General features: G+C 48.9%; 2 protein-coding genes across 2 annotated transcripts; one reads left to right on the forward strand and one right to left on the reverse strand.

The window, feature by feature from the left end:
- Positions 1-21,264, forward strand: TRIM54 (tripartite motif containing 54). Its single transcript, XM_059407576.1, is given in 10 exon segments — positions 1-168; positions 16,769-16,816; positions 16,818-16,942; positions 17,159-17,330; positions 19,111-19,206; positions 19,819-20,052; positions 20,319-20,341; positions 20,453-20,577; positions 20,709-20,801; positions 21,136-21,264. Coding segments are annotated over 10 exon segments (1,101 nt in total). The 3' UTR covers positions 21,153-21,264.
- A 369-nt stretch (positions 21,265-21,633) lies between these two features.
- UCN (urocortin) lies at positions 21,634-22,897 on the reverse strand. Its single transcript, XM_059407577.1, has 2 exons — positions 22,434-22,897; positions 21,634-22,179 (listed from the first exon to the last, which is right to left on the reverse strand). The coding sequence occupies exon 2, from the start codon at positions 22,164-22,166 to the stop codon at positions 21,786-21,788; it is 381 nt and encodes a 126-aa protein (XP_059263560.1). The 5' UTR covers positions 22,167-22,179; positions 22,434-22,897; the 3' UTR covers positions 21,634-21,785.
- Positions 22,898-22,960: the final 63 nt, after the last annotated feature.

The following is a 22,960-nucleotide window of genomic DNA, read 5'->3' on the forward strand; positions in this document are numbered from 1 at the left end:
ATGAACTTCACAGTGGGTTTCAAGCCGCTGCTAGGGGATGCACACAGCATGGACAACCTGGAGAAGCAGCTCATCTGCCCCATCTGCCTGGAGATGTTCTCCAAACCGGTGGTGATCCTGCCCTGCCAGCACAACCTATGCCGCAAGTGTGCCAACGACGTCTTCCAGGTGGGCCGGGCCCAGGAGGCGGAGACCCCAGAAGCTGGTGGGCAGGGCCCTCCACGCGGTGGGTGGTGGCTGTCCTGGGGTCCCAGGAGATCCCAAAGTAAGCATGAGTCAGCAGCTGCTCTGCAGGCTGGCAAGGACAGGTGACGTGCGCGGGGACCATAGCTGGAAGGCCTGTGTCCACAGGGGAGAGAAGACCCCCATAGGAACTAGAGCCCGGGAGGGAGGTGATCCCGCACCAGGCTGTGTGGTGATCTGCGCTGGACTCGGCATTCCAGTTTGGAGTTTCGGGTTTTGAGGACGATACGGGAGACTTGGAGAAAATACCAAGAAGATAAACATGACAAAATGATCCCTGTGAGCAAAGTCCATGATGGGACGGTTTGTGTTGGAGGCAAAGCTCAGCGCGTCCATCTTTGGGGGGCAGAGTTAGACGGTGGGCAGGAGAGCGCGACTTCTCGCCAACTGAAGTTCACACATGTGCCCCATTCCGCATCGGGTCAGTAGAGGGGCCTGCTGGTTCAAGAGGACTGTGGTCACTTACATAGAGAGGAGGCAGAGAAATGCAACTCGCTTTGGTTGATGTGAGCCTGTGGGGCAAAGCACAGCTAATCACATTCACAGATGTTGTTTTAGCTCCTGGTTTCAGAAGGAAATGCAGCATATACCAGAATGGTTCATCAGTGGGTTTTCTTGCTTGTCCTGTGCCCCTGGAACGAAGATCAGAGAGAGTAAGGGGAGAAGTGCACGCTCACATGTGTGCACACGCGCTCGCATACGCACACCTTGCTAGTGAAGTAAAATCCCGGAATAGACCAAAGCTGGCCAGTTTGGTAGGCACGGCCGTGATAACGATGCCATGAACGCGTATTCTTCAACTGTATCAGACTTCAGGAGGAAACGTATTGAACACAAATGAATTTTAACTTAACTAAGAAAATGCGTGCGCGCGTGCTCTATCTCTCTCTTTTTGTGGGGGGATTCCTTGGGGCAGCATGTTTGGGAAAAAATTAATGCACTAGCTAAGTCAGGCTGTCCCAGAGTGGTGCTCTGTGACTACACTTTTCTGTCTGCCATCTTCCTGTTGAGGTCTATTCCCATCTCCTATTTTTTTTTTTTAACATTTTTTAAAGATTTTATTTATTTGGTAGAGAGAGTGCAAGTGAGAGAGCACAAGCAGGGGGAGCAGCAGAGGCAGAGGGAGAAGCAGACTCCCCGCTAAGCAGGGAGCCCTACCTGGGACTCAATCCCAAGATCCTGGGATCATGACTTGAGTCAAAGGCAGGTGCTTAACCAACTGAGCCACCCAGGCGCCCCCCTCTGTCTCCTCTTCTTCTAAATGTCTAAGCCTGCCATTACATTGTTTGGCTCCAGAATATCTCAGAGCCTGTGGTTTTCTCTCTCTGGGAAGGGCTGACTGCTCTCTCTGCTCATTCTGGACATCAAGTCACGTGCTAGAGCCCTCTCCTTGCCCACCATCTTAGTTTCCCCCTGTGCTAAGTGCCTTTCTGAACGTCCTTTAAGCTGACGTGCCCAGGAGGGAATGGCAACAAGATTTTGCCAGCCCTTCTCATGAATTTGTAGTGAAGCGTCCTTCCATTAGCTCTTGAAATACATGAAAGCAAAGAGAAGTTTTGAAAGTGAGGATAATATGTCCTATTTTTAAAAATGACCAGAATATTAAAGTACAAGGCGCATAGTATCTCCAGATGGTCCCAGGGACAGGTTCTCTATGTGCAGGCTAGAGGATGTTTAAGGGGCCTCACCGTTTTGGTTCCTTGAAGCTCTGAAATACTGATTGGACCCCGAGAGACCTGGGACTGACCCAAACCTTATGCATAATATTTAGGAAACAACAGGATTCCCAGAGCTTTGAGATGGTTCTCTGGATCTGGACTGATGTGTCTCTTCTATTTTCTTATTTTTTTTTTAAGATTTTATTTATTTATTTGACAGGGAGAGAGAGAGCGAGCAAGCATACACAAGTAGGCAGAGAGGCAGGCAGAGGGAGAGGGAGAAGCAAGCTCTCTGCCGAGCAGGGAGCCTGACTCGGGGCTCGATCCCAGGACCCTGGGATCATAACCTGAGCCAAAGGCAGATGCTCAACCAGCTGAGCCAGCCAGGTACCCAATGATGAGTCTCTTATAAAAGTGCAGAGCGCCCTGCCCCCTCCCCAAGGAGAAGAGTGAACAGCTCATTTCCTCGCTCTGCTTTATTTGGGGCAGCCTGGTGGGAGGCTGACCCAGTTCTTTGGCTGCACTTATGTATATACATCTCAGTAGATCTCCCTCTGAAAGATGAACATATTTAGTTTTTTCGCACATTGCCTCCACATTTTGACAACTGTAGGCATAATCAGATTGTCTGTTTTCTAAGTATGGGAACAAGAATAGGACTTTTGGTAACTCTATCTTAAAACCACTTAGGAAGAGTACCCTGAGAACATTGCCTAGAAAGTTAATAGAACTTATAAAACTTAAACCAGTGTCACACACACGCACGCGCGCGCACACACACACACATTAAAAAAAAATAGTATGGGAGTTTATATCATGACAAGTGACCACCTCAGGCCCTCATTTCGCTTCTCCAAATGGAGGCGGCCATTTCCAACTTTCTTGGGCATCCTTCCAGAGATTCTCCACAGATGGGTACGTATGTGTGTGTGTGTGTTTCAGCTACACTCATGGTCCTACATCTGCCTTTGCTCACTCACTCTCTCTTGGCAGTTGTTCCATCTCCACACATTGAGATCTGTGCCTTCGTTTTAAAATGGCTGCGTAGGGGCGCCTGGCTGGCTCGATCAGTTAAGCATCCGACTCTTGCTTTTGGCTCTGGTCGTGATCTCAGGGCCGTGAGATCGAAACTCAGGGCGGAGCTGAGCCGGGAGCCTGCTTGGGATTCTCCCTCTCCCCTTCCCTCTCCTTCCCCCTTCAGTCTCTCCCAGCCCCTCCCCCATTTTCAGCTCTAAATAAGTAGATAAAATGGGGACATAATGTTCCATTGTTATGACTGGACCGCAGCCTATTTAAATCAGTCCTCTGAAACATTTAGATGGTGTCCAGTGTTTTGCTGTCCTAAAAACTGCTGTGATGGACAACAAGCAAGAATTTTAGGGAGTTGTGGAATGCCTCTCTGGCTCAGTTGACAGAGCATGTGACTCTTGATCTCAGGGTTGTGAGTTCAAGCTCCACATTGGGTGCAGAGATTACTTAAAAATGAAAAAAAAATTTTTTTTAAATAAAAGAATTTTAGGGATGCCTGGGTGGCTCAGTGGGTTAAAGCTTCTGCCTTCAGCTCAGGTCATGATCCCAGGGTCTAGGATCCAGCCCCACATCAGGCTCTCTGCTCAGTGGGGAGCCTGCTTCCTCATCTCTCTCTCTGCCTGCCTCTCTGTCTACCTGTGACCTCTCTGTCAAATAAATAAATGAAATCTTAAAAAATAAAATAATTTCAGAGAACTGTGATTTTATAACATCAGGTTAATTGCACAGGAAGCAAACTGGAAAATGTTTAATTGAACATTTAATTGAAAATGTTGAACAGCATTAAGGGTTTGGAAGAAAGTCATCCAGAATCCTACCTCCCCCAACACAGTGATTTTCACGTTTGTATATTACTTTCAAGCCCCACTGGCCATACACATCTTTACATAGTTGCCGTCACAATTTAACTAGGTTTCTTTAGAACCCTAATACCTCTCTCTCTCTCACTCTGAATTTAAAGAGAAAGACACCGAAATACCACATTAACCTCCTCTAATTTCTCCCTCCCTATTTCTCCACACTTGCACCCACTCAGCTAACCAAGCACTTTGACGAGGGGAAAGCTGTTGGTGTGGGAATTTGACACAAACATCTTCCCATGCGCTTCTGTATTTGTAAACTCTATTCAGTCCTAAACTCCCTTAAGCCAGCCTTCAGTTTATTTTTATACCTGCCCCCACTTCACTGTGGGCACTTGTTTATGGGCTGCAGCCTGTTGTGATTTAACAGACAACCAGAAGGCCTTGGAAGAAGGTGGTTGGGGAACAGCTTTTCTGGAAGGTGTCCTTCTAGGGAGAGATGTACAGATATGGGAATCTGAAGAAAAGGGCCGCCTTCTCTAATAAAGGGTGTCCTGGGAAAGAGATGCCCTCTGTTTCTCTCCACCCTGAAATCTCATTTCTTATCCGTTCACTGTGAGGACCTGTGGTCCTCAGGAGAGCCTGCCTCCTTCACCACTTCCACTGCTGCTGAGGACACCCGGACCTCCCCAGCCCAACAGTGGCGTGGAGGGGAGGGGTCTCCTTTATGAGAAATTGGTTCAGTGCAAGTTTGTGAATATCATTTACCTTGCAGCAGGGTTAGGGATTTTGCTCACTTGACGGAAGAAACTTGTTTAGCGGAAAACAAGAAACCTAGACCACGACTGGTTCTTGGGTTCTAGTCCCTAATCTAGTCCTTTCTTGCCACATGATATCAGGTTATTTTACCTCTTCAAGCCTGTTTACACATGTATAGATTAAAAGGATGCTTTAAGCTCATCTTTAACACCCTTGTAATTCTAACAATCTGATTTCACAAATTCAAGAAAACTTATATGGATTTCTTTTTTTTTCTCCCCCTAAGTTTGTTTGTTTGTTTATAGCAATCTCTACACCCAACATGGGGCTTGAGCCCACAACCCTGAGATGGAGAGTTGCCTGCTCTTCCGACTGAGCCAGCCAGGCACCCTTGGATTTCCATTTTTAAAGCATTTTCTATTTGGTTACTGGTGTCCTGACTTGACTCACTCCTCTGCTCTTCCATCTTCCTTCCAGCCAACCCCTTGTGCTAGGCTGGGTTCTGTCAGGCAGAGCTAGTCCTCCACTCAGAATCCCTCTCCCAAGCTTTTAACGACATCTAAATTCTTCCAAGGCTCTTCAACATTTCTGCAAATCTCTGGTCTTCTGTTACCATTTTCCCATGGTTTCTCCAATATATTCTGAAGGTCTGCATGGTCCACTACTCGTCATTGGCCAGGTCATCATTTTGGAGGAGATAGCTTTCAAAAACTCCTCTTGAACTCATAGAGCCTCTTCCCAGATGGAACATTTCTAGTAGGTGCTATGGAATATTACAAAGAAAGAAAGAAAGAAAGAAAGAGGAAGCGCCATACAGTCTAAAAGACAGGTCAAGGCATGTATGCCACACGGAAGCCTTAAACATAGCCTAGAATTAAATTCCATTTATTTTCTCCATTCCATTTTATCCTCCACAGTGAAGAAGGAGCAGTTATTTCAGGGCCTGTAGTTCTGTGTGCTCTTATACTTTTAGGGTTGTTAACAACCCTTTGTGCATTGTTGTCTTGTTTACAGAGAACCTTCACATGCGTGAGTCCATTTGAGTTAGGGTGGAGGTGATTCCCGGCGGAACAGGACACAGGTTCTAGACACACAAAGAGACAGAGCGGGGACTTTAATCTAGGTCTTCCGTTTCCTAGAGTGATGGAATTTCCTTTACACATCACCTCATTGGCATGTGAAATTTTGCCGCATGGGGCTGGCTTTCTTGTAAAAATGTAAGATCTCAGGAAAGAAGAAAGACATTTCTGTGTATAACAGAGCCCATCAGTTGTTTTTTTTTTTTTTTTTTTTAAGTACAAGTCTTTTGCCATATGCCTCTACACAACTGTTTACAAAAGCTTATATCTTAAAGAAGATATCAACTCAAAGATGCATTATATGGGGCGCCTGGGTGGCTCAGTAGGTTAAAGCCTCTGCCTTGGGCTCAGGTCATGATCTCAGGGTCTTGGGATCGAGCCCCACATCGGGCTCTCTGCTCAGCGGGGAGCCTGCTTCCTCCTTTCTCTCTTTGCCTGCTGCTCTGCCTACTTGTGATCTCTGTCTGTTAAATAAATAAATAAAATCTTTTTTAAAAAGGATGCATTATATACAGTGTAGTTTCATCAGGCTAAGAGCAGGTCTATCCCCTGTATTTCCACACAGCCATCTGCAAAAGCTTGCTTTTTTTTTTTTTTTTTTTTTTTTGGGTGGTTTTTTTTTTTTTTAGGTTTTTATTTTAATTCCAGTTGGTTAACATACAGTGTTATTTCTTGGTCTTGAAATAGAAAGATAAACAGAAGCAGAAGATGGGATTTTGCTAACTGAATATTAGTCAGCTGAGAGATCTTTTTAGTCCGATGTAGAGATGGTCAGCTCTGGAGCAGTAGTAAGCAGGTTGCCGTCTACACCTTAGCGTGCAACTGAGACTGTGTAGGACTTACAATCAGGGCAGGAAGTTCTCCTTTTGGACCGTGGACCCCTTTGTCAGGTTGTAAAGCCTGTGGATCCTAAGGGCGATGTCTGTGGTTTATGTAAGAAAAATGTTTCTAGGGCGCCTGGGTGGCTTAGTGGGTTAAAGCCTCTGCCTTTAGCTCAGATCATGATCCCAGGGTCCTGGGATCGAGCCCCACATTGGGCTGTCTGCTCAGCAGGAAGCCTGCTTCCTTCTCTCTCTCTCTCTCTCTGCCTGCCTCTCTGCCTACATGTGATCTCTGTCAAATAAATAAAATCTTAAAAAAAAAGAAAAATGTTTTTAACTGCATTAAAATACATTTTATTACGAAGAGACTGGATCCCACTAGAACACAGCATGCATTCTCATACATTCTCAGCAGAGCTGATGTTGCCCCAGGGATATCTGCCATATTAGAATATTTTTATTGTGATTTTATTTTTACATTTTTATTTAGTTTTTGCTTTCAGGTAAAACTCCCCCCACCCAGCTGTCCTGAGATAAAACTGACAAAAATTATACATATTTAAGTCATGCACATGATGATTTGAGATTGTGAACCGATCACACCAAGCAAGCGAGTTAAAACATCCATCACCTCACGTGGTTACCGCTGTGTGGTCTACTGCTCTCCTAGCAATCACCAAGTAGGCAATACAGTGTGACTAACTCCAGTCCCCATGCTGTACATCAGGGCCCCGGAATGCATTCATCTCAGAATGGAAAACTTGTTCCCTCTGATCAGTATCTCATCATTCCCCCCCAACCCCACCCCCTGGAAACCCCCTTTCTACTCTCTGCCTCTAGGAGTTTCATTTTTGTAGATTTTTTTGGTACTAAAATTTAATGGGGGAGGGGTTGATATGAGGGGGGAAAATGTCTTACAAGTTTCCTGGAAGGAGCAGTAATGAAAAAAAGCTTGAGAAACACTGGAGTATAATTACCAGAGTAATTAGAACATGTTTGATAGAGTAATGTATGTGCTCCTGATTACCACATTAAATCATGAGCTCAAAATGTGGGCTTGAGGGGTGCCTGGGTGGCTCAGTGGGTTAAGCCACTGCCTTCGGCTCAGGTCATGATCTCAGGGTCCTGGGATCGAGCCCCACGTCCGGCTCTCTGCTCATCGGGGAGTCTGCTTCTCTCTGCCTCTCTGCCTGCTTGTGATCTCTCTGTCAAATAAATTTTTAAAAAATCTTAAAAAAAAAAAGTGGGCTTGAAGTAGTTTAGAGGTAGTGATAAGCATAAATTATTTTTGGGTATTTGAGCAACAGCAATAATGAGATGTGAACTGCTCGTGATTTCTGTGGGCAACCAAGTACCACTACAACTGCTGTGGTTTGTTGCCTACATTTATAACTGAGGGAAATGCCCAATTTCTGCTAGAGCTTAGTGAAAATCAAGGTGTGATTTTTTTTTTTTTTCTCATCTGGTTCCATAGAATTTTTGACAAGGCTCTTTCGGGGCTGTGGTCTCCAGCTAAATACTCCTGCATTACAGGTCCCATCATCTTCCCAAGTATCCAGGTTTGACTTTCTCCTCTGCCCACAACCCACCCACATCCAAGTGAATGGTCAGCTTACTGATTCTGCCTCTGGCATCCCTAGTCTTTTTTTAAAGATTTTATTTATTTGAGAGAGAGAGAGAGCACAAAGCAGGGAGAGGGTCAGAGGGAGAAGCAGACTCCCTGCTGAGCAGAGAGCCTGACCCGGGGCTTGATCTTGGGACTCTGGGATCATGACCCAAGCTGAAGACAGATGCCCAACCCACTGAGCCACCAAGGCATCCCTGGCATCCTTAGTTTTTCCAAGATCACTGCCACTGCCTGAGGATGGGCCCATTACTTGTTTTGACTATGGCACTTGCTTCCTAGTTATCTGTGCCTTAACCTCTCCCCATCTATCCAAATTACCTCTCTTAGATTAATATTCACTCTTATTTTCTCTCCTAGTTCAGAAAACATGTCTACGAAATTAAGTTCAGATCCTTACCCTTGAATTTAAAGCCCTCTATGATTTTGCCACAATTTTTAAAAAATAAAATTTAAAAGGGGCGCATGGGTGGCTCCGTCAGTTACGCATCCAACTCCTGCTTTTGCCTCCAGTCATGATCTCATGGGTCATGAGATTAAGCCCTGCATTGGGCTCTGAGCTCAGTGGGGTGTCTCCTTGAGGAATTTCTCCCCATACCCTTCCCCCCACTCCCTCTCTCTCTAAAATAAATAAATCTTCTAAAATTAATTCATTAAACTCAAAAGTCTTTCACTTAAAAAACCCACCTTTCTAGCTTCCCCCCACCCCATACCTCCCCTGTGTGTAACTTAAAATCTTAGTCTCTCTGTTCTCCTTAAACTCTTTCCTACCTGTCTGCCACCCTATCTTCAAATGGCATCTTCTTAAACGTTCCCTCCCTTGAACCAACATAGTTTGTTACATTTCTTCTAGTGGTTTACCTTCTTGGTTTTTATGGCACTCTAGCGCCCCCTTTCCTTTCATGTCAGAACTGAGCATTGCATTTTTTAGAAAGATTTTATTTACTTATGAGAGAGAGAGAGAGAGAGAGAAAGGAGTGAGTGTGAGCAGAGGAAAGAGCAGAGAGGGAGTGGTTGAGAGAAAATCCCGAGCCGGCTCCTCACTGAGCACCCTGCCCGACGCAGGGGCTCCATCTCACGACCCTGAGCTTATGACCCGAGCTGAAACCAAGAGTCAGATGCTCAAACCACTGAGCCACCCAGGTGCCCCTGAACATTGCATTTTAAAAATATTTTATTTTTTTCTTAAGCAGGCTCCACACCTGACCTGGATCTCAAATTCACAACCCAAGATCAAGAGTTGTATGCTCCACACACTGAGCCTGCCGGTGTCCCACATTTTTTAGAAGTAAAAAATTTTTTTCAAACCCCAAAGTCCTTGTACAAAAATTAGAAATTATAAAAAAAGAAAAAGAAAAAGGAATAACTCACAATTCTATCCTTTGAGGACAATTATTGAAAAAACATTTAACTTTTTAAAAATGCATTTTAAAAGTAATTCAGGGTCTATAGAGGGAAATTTGGGAAATGTAGATGAATATAAAGAAGAAAGTTTTAAAATCGCCTGGGAATCCCATCACCCATTTCAAAATTGGGATCCTACTGTCTATGTAGATTTACATCCTGCTTTTTTCATCTAAAATCATAACATGAATATCTCCCCATGTTACAAAGAACTCTGTTAAGAAAGGTAATAGCATAATAACTCTGGTATAGCTCATTTAATTGCTCTTCTACTGGGGCACCTGGGTGACTCAGTGGGTTAAGCCTCTGCCTTTGGCTCAGGTCCTGGGATCAAGCCCCGCATTGGGCTCTCTGCTCAGTGGGGAGCCTGCTTCCCCCCATCTCTCTGCCTTTCTCTCTGCTTACTTGTGATCTCTCTCGCGCTCTCTCTGTTAAATAAATAAATAAAATATTTTTAAAGTTGCTCTTTTACTGTCACATAACCAGTATGTTTCCTATATGAAAAAACTATTGTTTATTTTGATTATACAGGTATATTATGATAATACAGGTATATAAAATTCAAGCCTCATAGATAATACAAGTGATAGAATGAATAAATCCATCCAAACACACTAGGACTATTTCAGAGATGGGATTTCAGAAACTACTTCTATGAGACAAGAAGAGGGCTCTAGGGACAGCTGTGGGAGGCACAGACACAGATAAGTAAGACCCTGGATCACGGAGTTAAAGAGAGGGAGTTGATGGCCTCTGTGGTGTGAGGGCGGAGGTTGTTATAAAATTCCTTTGCCATCTCACAGGCAAATCAACATTGGTCAGGGTATCTGAAATTCTTACCATATTTTATCCATCAAGGCTCATGGCTCACAAAACATCAGGACCAAGTGCTAAGTACAGATCCATCTTTTTAGATCTGAGGAGTCTGGGACCCTGAGAGAAATTGCCTTCCTAAGGTCGTAAATGCCAAATCCAAAACCATTGTTTTGGATTTGGCATTGTTGCTTTCCCTATATTGTGCCACATTAAATGCCTTCTGTTAAAATATAGAAATGTTACCAAGAAGGGGTAACAATTGTATCCACATATCCAGTACAGACGACTTTCTCAAAATAACCACCAGCATTTGAAAAAAATTTGGGACATGAGACAGACAAGTTTTGAGTGAGGAAGGAATCAGGAAAGGGTTAGAGCAACTCCCGGGTCTTCATTCTCTTTTCACCTTCCTGATTTTTGCCATAGCTATGTACCACCTGTGCCATGGTTGATTATTTCTATTTAAAATGACTCACTTTTAGGGGCAACTGAATGGCTCAGTCAGTTAAGCAGTTAAACGTCTGCCTTCAACTCAGGTCATGATCCTAGGGTCCTGGGATAGAGTCCTGCATCCGGCTCCCTGCTCGGGGGAAGCCTGCTTCTCCCTCTGCCTCTACCCCTCCCCTCTGTTTGTGCTCATTCTCTCTCCACCAAATAAATAAATAACATCTTAAAAAAAAAGGAGGGGGGCTCACTTTTAAAGCTTACGTGATCATTCTATCTTCGTTCTAAATGACAAAATTCTTGAAAAATCACTATGTAGGCTGGTTATTTTTTCTAATATGCACAAAATAAACATAGAAATTTTCAATGTCCATTTGCATACCACCTAAAATCTCCATGCCTGTCATCAGTATGTACACCACACTTGGAGAAACACCGAGCTAGCTCATGGGTAACACAGAGACAGCCTCTAAGCAACATGAGTGTGCCAAGAGTTAAGGAGCCTTAACTCCAAACCTCACATCAGTGTGGAGGACTGTCTAGCGACCAATGTGGGGTTTGGAGTTGGGCGGGGGAGACATTGCTGAGGCAATCACAGGAAGGGGGGGTGTGCCCAGGAAGGTAAGAGGAGAGCCAGCCAGCCAGCCAGCCACCCCAGGGAGGATCCTGCAGGAGGAACTGAGCTTTGAAAGAAGGAGGAGACTGTGGAACACGTGGATGGCTGGGAAATCTAGGGTGGGCTGTGGTACCCAATCCAGGGAGCTGCCCTAGAGCCGCAGGCAAACCGCAAAAAGGCCAGGGGTGCGACCCCTCCCCACCACCTGCCAGTGAGCTCGCCAGCTCCCCAGAAAGGTGCTCTTCAAACAAAGGATTTAGGTTGGACTGCCTGATATGGACTGTCTCCCAGAGACAATCCCAAGAGAATGGCAGTGATTAGCTAGTGGGATGAGCTACTAAAATGTCTTTATGGTGTGGGGAAGTGGTGAGGGAGTAGCGTGCTTCCTGGTCCATCCGCCTTGGCCCAGACATCCCAGCAAGTCCTGATTGCTTTTTTTTTTTTTTAAAGATTTTATTTATTTATTTGACAGAGAGAAATCACAAGTAGATGGAGAGGCAGGCAGAGAGAGAGGGAAGCAGGCTCCCCGCTGAGCAGAGAGCCCGACATGGGACTCGATCCCAGGACCCTGGGATCATGACCTGAGCCGAAGGCAGCGGCTTAACCCACTGAGCCACCCAGGCGCCCTGCTTTTTTTTTTTTTTAACTTCCTCTTAGGGGCACTTAGGTGGCTCAGTCAAGCCCCCGACACGGTTTTGGCTCAAGTCGTGATCCCATGGGGTCGTGGGATTGAGTCCCAGATAGGGCTTGGCATTCAGCAAAGGTCTACTTGGGGATTTTTTTCTTTCTGTCCCTCCCCACCACTCTCTGTCTCTCTCTCTCATAAATAAATAAATAAATAAATAAATAAATAAATAAATATTTAAAAAAACACTTTTTTTATATTATGGTAATGCATACTATAAATTTATCATCTTAACTATTCTTTTTTTAAGATTCTAATTATTTGACAGAGAGAGACACAGAGAGAGAGGGAACACAAGGAGGGGGAGTGGAAGAGGGAGAAGCAGGCTTCTGGCGGAGCAGGGAGCCCAATGCGGGGCTTGATCCCAGGACCCTGGAATCATGACCTGAGCTGAAGGTAGACAATGACTGAGCCACCCAGGCGCCCCTCATCTTAACTGTTCTTGAGTGTGTAATTCAGTGGGATTAACTATATCCACATTGCTGTATTACCATATCCAGAACCTCTCATCATTCCAAACTGAAACTCTGTACCAATTAAAATACTAACTTCACACTCCTCTGCTCCCCAGTCCCTGGCAACCACCATTCTGCTTTTTATCTCTATGAATTTGACTCTTTTAGGTACCTCATATGAGAGGGATCATGCAATATTTGTCCTTCTGTGACAGGCTGATTTCACCTAGCACAATGTCCTCAAGGTTGACCCACGCTGCAGCATGTGGTCCTGATTACTTTTGTCCTGTTACTTTCCATCACAATCTAGGTGACTGTCAATGTCACACACTTTACTTCCTACTGTTGTGTAAAATGTGAATTTTGTTTTTATATTGCTAACATATTTTACATGATTTCTTTTTTTTTTTAAGATTTTTATTTATTTATTTGATAGACGGAATTCACAAGTAGGCAGAGAGGCAGGCAGAGAGAAAGGAAGGGAAGCAGGCTACCTGCTGAGCAGAGAACCCGATGTGGGGCTCGAACCCAGGACCCCGGGATCATGACCTGATGATGACCTGAGCCGGAGGCAGAGGCTTTAGCCCACTGAGCCACCCAGGCGCCCCTTACATGATTTCTTAATTCTGCCAGTTCACTTTTCTTGTCCAGCTTTGATCACTTATATCTCTTCTTTTTCTTTAAAAATGTTTTTATTTATTTATTTGACAGAAAGAGAGAGCTATCACAAGTAGGGGGAGAGGCAGGCAGAGAGAGAGGGGGAAGCAGGCTCCCTGCTTGGCTTGTATCTTCTGTTGGATCCTTTCTGCTTACGTCTCCTCTTTGAACAGGGGTAGTTCTGAAGCTGAGGGTGAATTCTTTACTCAACCCTCTGTTTACCTTGGCTTTCTTCCACTGTCCACCCAAATGTGAGCCGGCCGGCTGGATGTTATCATTGGTTTGCAATCTCTGTTTGGTCCTTTGGCTTCTGTGGCAATCAGAGGGGTATGACCTGGATTAGTAGGCGACTGAGGGTTTCAATTTGGTTATGTTGCTGCAGAATATTTTTCCACACAGAATCTGAGGAATTCTCTTTCCTGGGGGCATGTGGAGATCCATGGGAGGAAGTCTTCCTAAGATGGGAGCAGAGGGGTGGGAGAGGGAGAAGCAGGCTTCCTTTCCTTTTCACATTCTGGTTGCAAGCTGGGCCCTTATATTGCTTCATGGGATTTTGGTTTGGATGGGTCAGATTTTATCTCTGCTCCCATAACATCAACCCGCAGTTGCACAGCTGACTTCTACATTGTTGTTTCTTTCCTTTGTGAAGGGTTGGTGTTTGGCCTTACTAAAATCTGTTTTACCTGAGAGTCGGAGAGGTGAATATTAGCTCTGGGCATCACTCTTCAGGTGGCCTCAATTTTATTGCCTCTGACAATGTAGTATATTGATTTTTAGGATGGACTCGGGTCAGAGTGCCCGAGTTCAAATATTGGTTCTGCCACCTATTAGCTGATAACCATGACCGATTTATTTAACATCTCTGGGCTACAATTTCCTATCTTAGAAATGGGGCTAATAGTAGTACCTATTTCATAAGGTTGATAAGAGGTTTAAATGAGTTAATATAAATAAAAGGACTTAGGGCAAAACCTGGTATGAAGTATGTGACCAGTTAGCCACTGTCCCTAAGTGGGGGGGCAGGTAAATGCTCATCTCCTGCACCATATTTATAAGAAATTCTTGAGAGTTAAATTCAGTAACGTCTGAGAAGTCCATAGCGTGGTGCTTGGCACATAATAGGCCCTCGGAACATGAGCTGAATGTTAAATATTGAGTATAGAGGAAGGAGGGGCAGTGCAGAGGAAGAGGGGGGAGAGAGGCCCCTCAGAAGTTTGTGCTTTGGGCTAAGACTTCAGAATATTGTCCCCTTTCCATCCATTCAAACATTCACTGAGTACATTTATATGCTAGCCACCAACACATCAAAGAGAAGCCAAATATCTCCAGGAACTTGCAGCCTTAGAGCTCTCCCAACAGCTCCTTACCCATTTGGATTCTAAATAATAAAAGGTAATTGCATTAAGTAAGCAAAAGCCCCGTGATCTTATACTTTAACCCACTGCCTAAAGAGAATGTTCCAGCACAGGGGTCAAGTTTCCTGCCTTGGCTATACCTCTTGCTTTTAAAGTTTCAAACAAGACTGTGGACTTGGACGCTTGTATGTATTCTGGGTGCTGTCGTACACAGATGGGGCCCTCTAGCTGGGGTTCAGCTTAAGAATTTGGAGAATTCTTGGGGCGCCGGGGTGGCTCAGTGGGTTAAAGCCTCTGCCTTCGGCTCAGGTCATGATCCTGGGGTCCTGGGATCGAGCCCCGCATCAGGCTCTCTGCTCCGCAGGGAGCCTACTTCCTCCTCTCTCTCTGCCTGCCTCTCTGTCTACTTGTGATCTCTGTCTGTCAAATAAATAAATAAAATCTTTAAAAAAAAAAAGAATTTGGAGAATTCCATCGAACTCAACTGTAGGAAATACATCTAAATTTGCAAAGTCACAGGTAGACTGTTCTCCCCATTAGTCTCTATGAGTTTATGGTCTTCCAGCCAGTTAGGACTAAGTTCTGCTGTAAATGACAGAAAACCCCAAATAGCAAAGACTTAAGGGAGGTTAAAACATTTTTTTTCTCTTAGGTGGAAGTATAGGCCAGCAGTCCAGGACTGCCTCATCTGAGACTCACTCCTTTTATCTTGCTGCCATTCTCATCATGTGACCACCTCCTCGCTCAATATGGCTGCTTCAACTTGAGCCACTCCATTTTCGTTCTAGCCAGCAGGAAGGAGAAAAGAGGAGGGGCTGTCCCTCCATTGAACATATTTGCTAGAGGGGCACCTGGGTGGCTCAGTGGGTTGAAGCCTCTGCCTTCAGCTCAGGTCATGATCCCAGAGTCCTGGGATGGAGCCCCACATCGGGCTCTCTGCTCAGCTCTCTCTCTCTCTCTCTGCCTGCCTTTCTGCCTACTTGTGATCTCTGTCTGTCAAATAAATAAATAAAATCTTTTAAAAAATACTTGCTAGAAATGGCACAAAACTTTGCTATCTATATCCCAGTGGCCAGAATGCAGTCACCTGGTCACACCCAGCTAGAAGGGACGCTTGGACACACAATCTTTATTCCATGTGCTTAACAATTCAGAGGCTCTCTTACCGAAGAAGACAAGGTAGACATCGAAGGACAAGCGGTCTCTGCGTTCTCTTCTGCTGTCCACAGGTTGACTCTTCTGTCTTCTCTGAAGACCAGCCTTCCTGTTCACACTCTCTGACCCCTTGGGTTTCACAAGTCCAAGGGCACTGAGTGACAGCTCTTGGCCCAGTTCCATGGGTCTTTTTCCCGTTTCAAAGTTGCACACTATCTAGCCACCTCCGCCTCTGTGTCTCAATTCCAAATTCCTGGAGAGGACATTTGATTGGTTCTGCTTGGGTCAGGGGATCGCCTCCTCAACTCTGAGCCATTCATCTGTGGCCTGGGCCATGGCAGGGCTCTCCCTTTCAGGATGGGATGAAGCAAGTTCTCCTAAGAGATGTAAGTGATGAACATCTCTTGTAAGCCCTCCTCCTGGGTTTACTCTTATCCTAACACCCAGCCTGCTGGATGTAGATGTCACTTTGCTCGGTTTGCTCGTCCATAGGGCAGGGATGCACATATTCATACCTTATCCCCAGAGCCTTGCAATTACCTGGCACACTCAATATTTGTTGTAGAAGGAATATTCTAATCCCATCCTTAATTTTGCAGACATTGAATGTGTGCTCAAATTTACGTATTAGAACAGTGTTGGGGCAGCCCAAGAACGCAGGTCTCCTGACTCCCAGTCTCTGGGGATGGTTTCTTAGAATAACCTAGCATGGTGTCATGTGTGTTATTGTTCACCACTTATCTCAGTTTCCCTGCCAAGGGCTCCAGAGAATCTACCCTCAGATGTGGGCCATGCAAGCCTCCAGAAGAACTGGCTGCACCACAGAGAGCCTATTTTCAACCTTAGCCTTCCCGTCAACACCAGTGTCTTCCCACACCTGCAAGCTGGGCCCCATTGGAGAAATCCCATCCCGACTGGGCCCTGACCAAAGTTAGGCTCTGGACGCAGGGATGCTTAAGGAGTAATGAAGCAAAAGTGGGAAAGACGATCTCCATGGCCACCCGCCTGAGCTGCTCTCAGAGGAGGAGGGCTCCACTGTAGGGAAGAGCTGATGCCTCCGCATTCTGCCGTTCTACACCTCCGCCCTCATGACCTTTCCCCCTGCCTCCTCTTCCCTGGGTCCTCATGCCTCACCGTTTCTGTTCTCTCATGTTACTTGTCCCTACAGGCCTCGAACCCTCTATGGCAGTCCCGGGGCTCCACCACGGTGTCTTCGGGGGGGCCGTTTCCGCTGCCCATCTTGCAGGCATGAGGTTGTCCTGGACAGACATGGTGTCTATGGCCTGCAGCGAAACCTGCTAGTGGAGAACATCATCGACATTTACAAGCAGGAGTCTTCCCGGTGAGCTATTAGGACCTCTTGTCCCTCTAAGGAGCAGAGCCTGGGACACAGCTGGGAAACCCATCAGTCAAGGGGAAGGGCTGAAAAAAATCAGCCTGCCTCTTTAGAGATCAGAGGATGGGATCCTGGGCAGCCCCACACTTGTGGAACCCCCCCCCCCCACTTCCCTCCAGCCTGGCCCCTGACCCTTCTGCCATCCTGCCCGCTCCCCTCCAGGCCACTGCACTCCAAGGCTGAGCAGCACCTCATGTGCGAGGAACACGAAGAGGAGAAGATCAATATCTACTGCCTGAGCTGTGAGGTGCCCACCTGCTCCCTCTGTAAGGTCTTCGGCGCCCACAAGGACTGCGAGGTGGCCCCACTGCCCACCATTTACAAACGCCAGAAGGTACCAAACAGCCGGGGGAGCAGGCATGGTGGGGCTGGGAACAGTGAACAGGGTCTCCAACTTCAGCCTCTCACTCCACTTGGCTTTAAGGCTGGCAGATCAGGGCTACAGTCCCGGCTCTGTGCATGACTCAGTGTGACTGTAGGTAAGTCACTTGACCTCCCTAGCCCTGACTTTCCTCCCTTGTAAAATGGGGACAAGGGTGCCAAGTTCCAAAGTTGTTTTAAGTATACAATTAGGTAATGGATACCAGAAACTTCGGTTTGGTGGCCTAGATACTCTCCAGGCCCTCTCACCACCACACAACTACATTTGACATAAAACAACTTAAAAATTATATCAGTGGGGCGCCTGGGTGGCTCAGTCAGTTGAGTGTCTGACTCTTGATTTTGGCTCCAGTTGTGATCCCAGGGCTGTGAGATCGAACTGCTCATCGGGGTCCATGCTCAGCGCTGAGTCTGCTTGAGATCTTCTCCCTCTGCCCCTCCCCCTGCTCACCCTCTTGCTCTCTCTCTCATAAATTACATAAATCTATTTTTAATATTTTATTTATTTATTTGACAGAGAAAGATCACAAGTAGGCAGAGAGGCAGGCAGAGAGACAGAGAGACAGAGAGAGAGAAGCAGGCTCCCCGCTAAGCAAAGAGCCCAATGTGGGGTTTGATCCCAGGACCCTGAAATCATGATCTGAGCCGAAGGCAACGGCTTAACCCACCGAGCCACCCAGGCGCCCCTACATAAATCTTTTCTAAAAATAAAATGAAAATTATATCAAAGGGCAAAAGCTGGCAGTATTCCTGAACTAGAGAGATGAGACTATGCTTCCAGACCCCTGAGAGGTGGACACCTGACCTGAAGATTTCCACGAACCCAGTTTAAGCTGGGACCTCAGGAACGAAGGCAGTCAGACATGAGGCTTGGCTTTTGACAAAAGTGAATGCTGAATCTGCCTAGAGGAAAACCCCCTCAATTCAGGCCCTTGGGTTTTCCTTAGATTTAGAACAACAAAATATTAATTCAAAAATGAGGGTACAGAAAGAAGTATAACCCATGAGTAAAGCCGGTGGAAACAAAAAATACAGATTAAACCCCTGAGGGATTCGGATATCAGAATTATTAAAAAATTGAGAGTCCTTGTATATAAAATGTTTTCTGAAAAAGATGGAATAAAACCCCAGCGATAACAGATTACCAAACATGCAGATTTAACAAAGAACCAAATAGAGCTTTTAAAAACAAAAGTGTGGTTGTTGACATAAAACACTGAAAGGGTGAATTAAACGACAGATTCCTCTGAAGAGAGAACTAGCGAACAGGAAAGGGGGCCTGAGAAAGCAGCCTCGGATGCAGCACTGGGAACTGAGAAGGATGAACACATACATCACCTCAGCATCACAGAATGAGAAAACAGAGAGAATAGAGAAGAGGCAATAGTATCCTAACAAATTATTACAAAGAATCTTTCCAGATTGATGGAAGGCATGAATCTACAGATGAAGCATTTAGTCCCAGGCCTGGCATTTGGTGGATATTTGGCAAATGTCTATTCCTTTCTCAATTGGTGGTGGAAGGCTCTCCTCTTTCCACCCCCTTCCAGAATGCATAAACGTGCTTCCACACTTCTTGGATGGCTCCAAGCCATCTAGATCTCTGGGATGGCTGCTCTGATGGTGGGGCGGCAGGACAGTCCTCTCCCAGGTGGCTCTGGCTGGGATGGGAGGGTACAGCTGTAGACAGAGTCCTCCAGCTCTAAGGGCTGGCCTGTGTGTGTGTGTGGCAGAGCGAGCTCAGTGATGGCATCGCAATGCTGGTGGCAGGCAACGACCGCGTGCAAGCAGTGATCACGCAGATGGAGGAAGTGTGTCAGACCATTGAGGTGAGCCTGGGAGGGGAGGGAGGGGACATTTCTGTGTTCCTGGGGGGGGGGGGTGAATCCCAAGTAGTGGGGTAGTTAGCCAGCCTGCAAGGTTTGAATCCCAGCTGTGCCCCATGGCTAGCTCTGTGGCTTTGGTCCACTTACTTCACTTCTCTGTGCTTTGTTGATAATGAGAATGCTATGACGACTACCTCACTGGATATTTTTGAGAGTTAAATGAGATAATACAAGTAAAAACTAGGGCCAGAGATACCCCTGAAGTCCTTTAAAATCTTATATTTGCTAAAGAGAGAAAATCTTAAAAATGTTCACAGGGGGGAAAATTCTAACTACATTTAGTGACAGATGGTAACTAGACTTGTTATCATTTCACAGTATATACAAATACGGACTCATGACGCGGCACACCTGATACTAATATAATGTTAAAAGTCAGTTATATCTCAATTTTTAAAAATCTTGTAGTTGTTACTGCAAAGACCTGGGAATGTTTGGCCACTGTGTGGGGGGAACTCTCCTTCTTGGCTGTCTGGGGCGTCCCTAAATGGGGAGTGGGACAAGTGGGTGAGTGCTCTTCCCGCTGGAGGTCTCATCCTTGCTCCCCCCATTCAGGACAACAGCCGGAGGCAAAAGCAGTTGCTCAACCAGAGGTTCGAGGCCCTCTGTTCGGTACTGGAGGAGCGCAAGGCAGAGCTGCTGCAGGCGCTGGCCCGCGAGCAGGAGGAGAAGCTGCTGCGAGTCCGGGGCCTCATCCGCCAGTATGGAGACCACCTGGAAGCTTCCTCCAAGCTCGTGGAGTCCGCCATCCAGTCCATGGAGGAGCCGCAGATGGCGCTGTACCTCCAGGTGGGCCCTGGCGGAGGGAGGCAGGCTGCAGAGCGGTTGCGGGGGGCGGGGGAGGGGGTCTTGGCACATGGAGGGCTGGGCTCCGGCCTCCTCTCTGGTCCCCACTTGCCCCACAGCCCGGGGCAGGTCCCTCCGCCTGAGTCCGTTTTCTCCTCCACGAACCGGGATATGCATCCCTGCCCGCCCCGCAGCACTGCGGGCACCAGAAAGGGACTTTGCCAGCACTTGGCACGGTGCTTACGCTCACCCTCCTTTCTTCCTTGCAGCAGGCCAAGGAGCTGATCAATAAGTGAGTAGGCGGAGCGGCAATGGCAGGGAAGGGGCTGCCTGGGCTCCGCCGCCACGCGGAGGGGGGTGAGGGGACTGGGGCCGGTCCCCCTGAGCGGCTGCCGCGCCGCAGGGTCGGGGCGATGTCGAAAGTGGAGCTGGCGGGACGGCCCGAGCCGGGCTACGAGAGCATGGAGCAGTTCACCGTGAGCGTGGAGCACGTGGCCGAAATGCTGAGGACCATCGACTTCCAGCCGGGTGAGGGCGTGAGGATGGAAGGGGGCGGCGGGCCGCGGGGACGGGGCGGCCGGAGCAGACGCCGGGGCCTGGGCTGCGTCACGGACCGGAGCGGCAGGGACCCCACCTCACGGGGCCTTCCTTGGGGCTAGGCGCTTCCGGGGAGGACGAGGATGAGGAAGTGGCACTGGACGGGGACGAGGGCGGCGCGGGGCCGGAGGAAGAGCGGCCGGAGGGGCCGGAAGGTGAGTGTGTCCCGAGGGGCCTGGCGGGGCTGGCCCTACGCTCCGGCTCCCCATCCCCCCAACTCAACCTCCTCCGTGACGCCTTCCTGCGGCCCCAGGAGTCGCTGATGGCCTCCTCTCTTTTAGTGCCGCCCTGCCCCCGGCAGGAGGGGCGCCCCCTAGCGCGCGTGCAGAAGTACGCTCTTTCCCACCAGCCTTTCCCCTTGGGCTCTGGGAGACCCTGCTGGGTGGAGCGGTAGAGGAGAAAGCCAGGTGGCTGGGGAAAAGGGCGGAGTCGGGGTGCGGAGCTGCCTTGTTCCTTTGGGGCGCCCGCCCACTGAGCTTTCTTTCCCAGGCACAGGCGGGCACTGACCCCTAGGTCCCGGCGCTGGGGTCGCCGACGACCTGCGCAGAGACCGCTGCACCACCCAACTCGGCGCCCCGCCGCGGGGGAGGGGCTCAATAAAGGGCTAATGCGTCCAGACCCGCGGCTCCTTTCACTGCTCACTCTCCGCCTCAGCTTCAGAGGCGACCCCATCACCATCCTGCCCTTCTCCGGATCTGGGACCATTTGAGGGGAGGAAGTGGAATGACCCCTGTGGGGCATCTCCTTGATATCAAGCACGGGTTCGCGAGCCCAGTGCCAAGGGAAGAGGGTCAGGGTGGTGCGGCGGCACCAGGACTTTGAGTTCCTGGGGTTCGATGGGGACACAGGACGCCGGCTGCAAGCCATTCTGCCGAAGCCCTCGGGCAGCCTCCGGTCCCCTCCCGCCGGCCTCGGAGGCCGCACTTTTCCTCGGACTCCCACCCTGCTGTGCTTCCCCGCACCCCACATCCGAGGCCAAAGGCTCTTCAGCACTTTTATTAAAAATTGGTGACGCACGGAGTGCTCCGGGCATCCCTGGGCCGCTTTAGCCCGCGGGGCTGGGTCCGTTCCAGCCGCGCGCACCCGGCCCGGGGGTGGGGAACAGGGGTCGAGGTTCTCGTGGCTGCAGACCCCGCTGATCACTTGCCCACCGACTCGAATATGATGCGGTTCTGCTCAGCGCGCTCCCGCTGGCTCTGTGTCCGCGCCAGCTCCAGCAGGGTCCGTAGCAGGTGGAAGGTGAGATCAATGGACAGCGGAGGGTCGTCCCGTCTCGGCCGCTCCCCCGCGGTCCGGGATCCCCACGGGCCCGGCCCCGAGCGGCGCGGGAAGCGCTCCGCCAGCAGCAAGAGCAGCGCGCGGGCCCCGCCGTCCTGGTTTCGCGCCCCGGGGCTCCAGCGCAGACTCGGGTCCCGGACTCCGGCCGCCGCCGCCTCCGGGCTCCACTGGCTGCTCCCTGGGCGCAGCTGTGCCAGGAGTAGCAGCGCCACCAGCAGCGCCGCGCGTCCCCCCTGCTTCATGGTGCCGCCGACCCTGGACACACAGAGGCAGCGCAGGGTAAGGCGCACGCGGGGGAGTCGCAGGTGGCACCACTCCCCTTCCAGCGCGCATCCAAGCTCCCCTGCCGCGCCCCTGCGGTTGCGGGCTGGTACCCACAACCTTCCCTCCAGCCCCAGCGGCTGCCCAGCCCAGTCCTCCCTCTCTCCCCTTGGGCGAATCGCGGTGGGTGAGCTGAGCGCCAAGTCCTGACGCTGAGGGAGTCAGGGCGGATGCTCAGAGCCACTCACAGGTTGCCGGAGAGTGTCTGCCTGCTGCGGGATGGGGCTCCAGTCTCCGTCCCTCCAGTCTCCGTCCCTCGGGTGGGCTGAGGGCACCGCGGGGAACCCGGGGTCTGTCCCGGGACCGCCGCCAGCCTTATATAGCTCCAGGACAGCTCCGACTGACGTCAGCGAGAAACATGCACTGATTGTAGAAGCAATGACAGTCGCAGCCTCAAGTCTGGCCGCTCGCTAGATCCGGAGGGGTGCACCTCACAACCCCAGACTCTGGGTCCAGGGGTCAGCACTGCAAGTGGGCCCCGCCTTAAGATGGCAAGAAGCCCCTGGGGCATAACCTTGCTCTGGGAGCCACGAGGCCCTTTTTTTACCTGCTAACAACAGCCAGCAGGGACTAGGGCCAGTCCCCAGATCAGAGCAGTCAAGTGCCTGGTCTTCTGTGGCACAAAGAGAGGCTGGACTTCATGGCTGTCGGTGGCACAGAACACCAGCCACTTGACTGCTCTGATCTGGGGACTGGCCCTAGTCCCTGCTGGCTG

Source organism: Mustela nigripes, chromosome 7 (assembly GCF_022355385.1).
Source record: "Mustela nigripes isolate SB6536 chromosome 7, MUSNIG.SB6536, whole genome shotgun sequence".
Taxonomy (NCBI): domain Eukaryota; kingdom Metazoa; phylum Chordata; class Mammalia; order Carnivora; family Mustelidae; genus Mustela; species Mustela nigripes.